Raw genomic sequence first — 2774 nt, 5'->3', positions numbered from 1 at the left:
AGTCATATTATTAAACAAAAAGTTTCGTAAATTATATGGTGGCGATTATTCCATAAATTTGCCATCCCGGTTAAAAATAATAATTTATCATCGGGAGCGACTGTATCGTACTGTATTTGTTGACAGACATAGAGAAGTTTGTAAGTCGTCATGCATACCCGAGAAAAAAGCCTTCTCCATATACCGGACGTCACTTTTGTGCAGTTGCTTGATTCACGGGTGTGGGTGTGAACAAACTGAACATTGAGTAAATTCAAGGGATTTGATTGTTGTGAACGGAGAGATTCAGATGGAGCCGTAGATTATTCCTTCCATATGCAAAAGTTTGATAAAAATGACTCTGTAGCACTGAGTGGGGGGGATTAACAAGATGCCACTCATCCTGCCACAATCTCAACAAGAACAATTTCATCATCCAGGCTGCTAGTAGCACCATCAGTCGAACTACCGAGAATTAAGGTCTTACAATTATTATTGAGCAAGCATAATACTCCGTAACGCACTGAGTCGTGCCCGCCGATGGCCACGGACGAGGTCTCACGCCGGCCAACCAGGCTGATGAGCCGGAGGCCGGCAGCCACCGCGGGCGCCTCAGTCAACGTAGCTGCCGTCTCGCCTCCTCACCTCCACCTTGAGAACGTGGACCTCGCCGGCGCTGCCTTCGCCGAGAGCTCGGAAGAAGCAGGTGTCGCCGACGCCGAGGCCGTTGTCGACGCAGAACTGGTGCCACCCGTACCTGAGCGACGCGCGGGGCCTGCCGCGCTCCCGGGGGCTGTGCTTCAGGTTCACGAACCACGACTTGCCGCGCATCCGCAGCTCCACCTTGCTCCTCTCCGCGTACCCGTGCGCGTTCTGGAACTCCACCGGCACGTTCTGCACGCACACGCCCGCGCGCCACGTCCGGCGACGGCGAGCGGCGGATGGAGTCAGTAACGCGCCTGACTGGCAACGCTCGAGCATGAGCGACTCACCAGGTACTGCTTCTGCCTCACGCCCAGGTTGCACTCCCTCAGCATGACGGTGAACAGCGACGCCGGCCCGTCGTCGACCCCCATCACCGCCATGCTGCTGCTGTTGCCGCCACCGTCGCCGTCGCTGCTGCCACCTTCGCCGTCGCTGCCACTGTCGCCGTCGCTGCTGCTCCCACTGCCTGCCAAACGCGAAAACCATCCTTCTTTAAATCTGGCAGAAGTTACAACCATCGTACTGACACGAAGACAAATTAAAGAAGAGGAAGAAGAGGCGCGTACTGGTGTCACCGTCGTGCTGGTAGTGCCTGCGGCACATGCTGACGTCGAACACCTTGACGGTGAGCACGGCGTCGCCGTCGAAGCTGAAGACGAGGAAGTAGCCGAGCCGCAGGTCGTGGGCGCGGGCGAACTGCTCCCAGCCGCGCCCTAGGTACATGTGGCCGTCGGCGTCCAGCACCACCTTCACGTCCCAGAAACGACGCCCATGGCCGGCATCCCGCAGCTTCACTTCCTGGGGCTTGCCGCCGTCTAGCAGCACCCTCGTAAACTTGTCAGGCAGCCTCTGCATCGAGGGTCAAGCAGTGATTGAGCCGATCAAACACTAGGCAGCAGAGCGATAAGGAGATGGGTGAACGAAACGTGCACAAAGGGAAGGGAGATCTTGTATATACCAGCCTGCTCGAGGAGTTCTCGAGGATGATCTGGAAGAACTGAAAACCTTCCACGCCGTCCATCTCACGTCTCTCTGCATACATGAATAGATAGGTTAGATGGTGAGGATTGGAACCGAATTCACCTCCTACTGCATTTTGCTAGAGCGGTTTCTCAGAGTTGATGCAAGATTTGAGGAAGAACAGATGGAGCATGATCTAGTATAGCAGCCAAGAACAGGAGGGTTTTTTTTTTAGAAAAGGAGGATGACCCCCAGCCTCTGCATCTGGGCGATAAGAACAAGAACAGGAGGTAAGAACAAGAACAAATGCTGCACATTTTGCCCAGTTCACAGGGATCACGTACGCCTCTTAGATGGATCCTAACAATGCCATGAATTCCATGCCTCCCTGCACTCTCTAATCTAAAGCTCTAACACCAAATCGCTATCGAAAACCCTCTCCAAATCCACGAGGAGAAAGAAAGAACAACAGATGGCACGTCACCTTGCTCCGAGCTCATCTCACCTTGCCTGGTGGAAGCGGCCGGCGGACCCCCGGCCGGCGTGGTAGAGCGCAGCCGGCGGTGGCGGCCTGGATCACCCCCACTTGACAGCGGCTGCCTGCGAGCGAGGGTGGACTGCTGCTTGGGGCTGTGGCCGAGCGAGAGCAAAGTGGGGTGTAGGAAGAACCAGTGGCAGTTTGTGGGAGGAAGAAAAAGACCGCGCAATTATCACTGATCTATTTTCGAGGTGTTGGAGACCGCCATTGATCACTTGTACCGTGTTCCATTTTTGGGCTGTTGGATCACCTCACCTCGCACTCGCAGTGGTGCATGTGAAGCAACTGATGCGTACTGCCCGAAAGTGTACCGCATTGGCGAAAAAAGAAGTGGAAGTGTACCAAGAACGTGGCTTTGCTGCATCCGAGATGGGGTTGCTATTCTCCCTCGTCTTCTTGGTAGGTTGACAGACTAATGTCACCTGACCTGCGAGGCTGCGACGTGTTTGTATCTCTGAGTTTCAATAATAATCATTTCCCGATCTGTTTGAATTCTGAACTCATCCGTGTCCCGTGACATAAATTGGAGTATCATGTCAAACTGACCAGAAATTTATTTAGAGCTGAATACTTGCATATGCTAAGGGCATCT

The 2774-nt window shown here is 53.9% G+C and overlaps 1 protein-coding gene across 2 annotated transcripts; it reads right to left on the bottom strand.

Moving 5' to 3' along the window:
• Positions 1–290: 290 nt before the first annotated feature.
• On the bottom strand, positions 291–2198 carry LOC119288660 (B3 domain-containing protein Os03g0212300-like). Of its 2 annotated transcripts, XM_037568237.1 has the most exons (5): positions 2150–2198; positions 1643–1716; positions 1251–1533; positions 972–1150; positions 592–873 (listed from the first exon to the last, which is right to left on the bottom strand). In XM_037568237.1, the coding sequence occupies exons 2-5, from the start codon at positions 1703–1705 to the stop codon at positions 592–594; spliced, it is 807 nt and encodes a 268-aa protein (XP_037424134.1). In that variant the 5' UTR covers positions 1706–1716; positions 2150–2198. The 2 variants fall into 2 exon arrangements, with proteins under 2 accessions (XP_037424135.1, XP_037424134.1); XM_037568238.1 differs by lacking the exon at positions 2150–2198 and having other exon boundaries at positions 291–873; positions 1643–1705.
• Positions 2199–2774: the final 576 nt, after the last annotated feature.

This window comes from Triticum dicoccoides, chromosome 4A (genome assembly GCF_002162155.2).
Source record: "Triticum dicoccoides isolate Atlit2015 ecotype Zavitan chromosome 4A, WEW_v2.0, whole genome shotgun sequence".
NCBI lineage: Eukaryota > Viridiplantae > Streptophyta > Magnoliopsida > Poales > Poaceae > Triticum > Triticum dicoccoides.
Note: the sequence above shows the minus strand (reverse complement) of the source record. Positions and strands in the feature narration are given on the sequence as shown.

Coding starts and splice junctions, on each gene's coding strand:
- LOC119288660 (XM_037568237.1), bottom strand. CDS start 1,705: ATGGACGGCGTGGAAGGTTTTCAGTTCTTCCAGATCATCCTCGAGAAC. Junction 1,534..1,642: donor AGAACTCCTCGAGCAGGCTG/GTATATACAAGA, acceptor CCCTCGATGCAG/AGGCTGCCTGACAAGTTTAC. Junction 1,151..1,250: donor CCAGCACGACGGTGACACCA/GTACGCGCCTCT, acceptor CGCGTTTGGCAG/GCAGTGGGAGCAGCAGCGAC.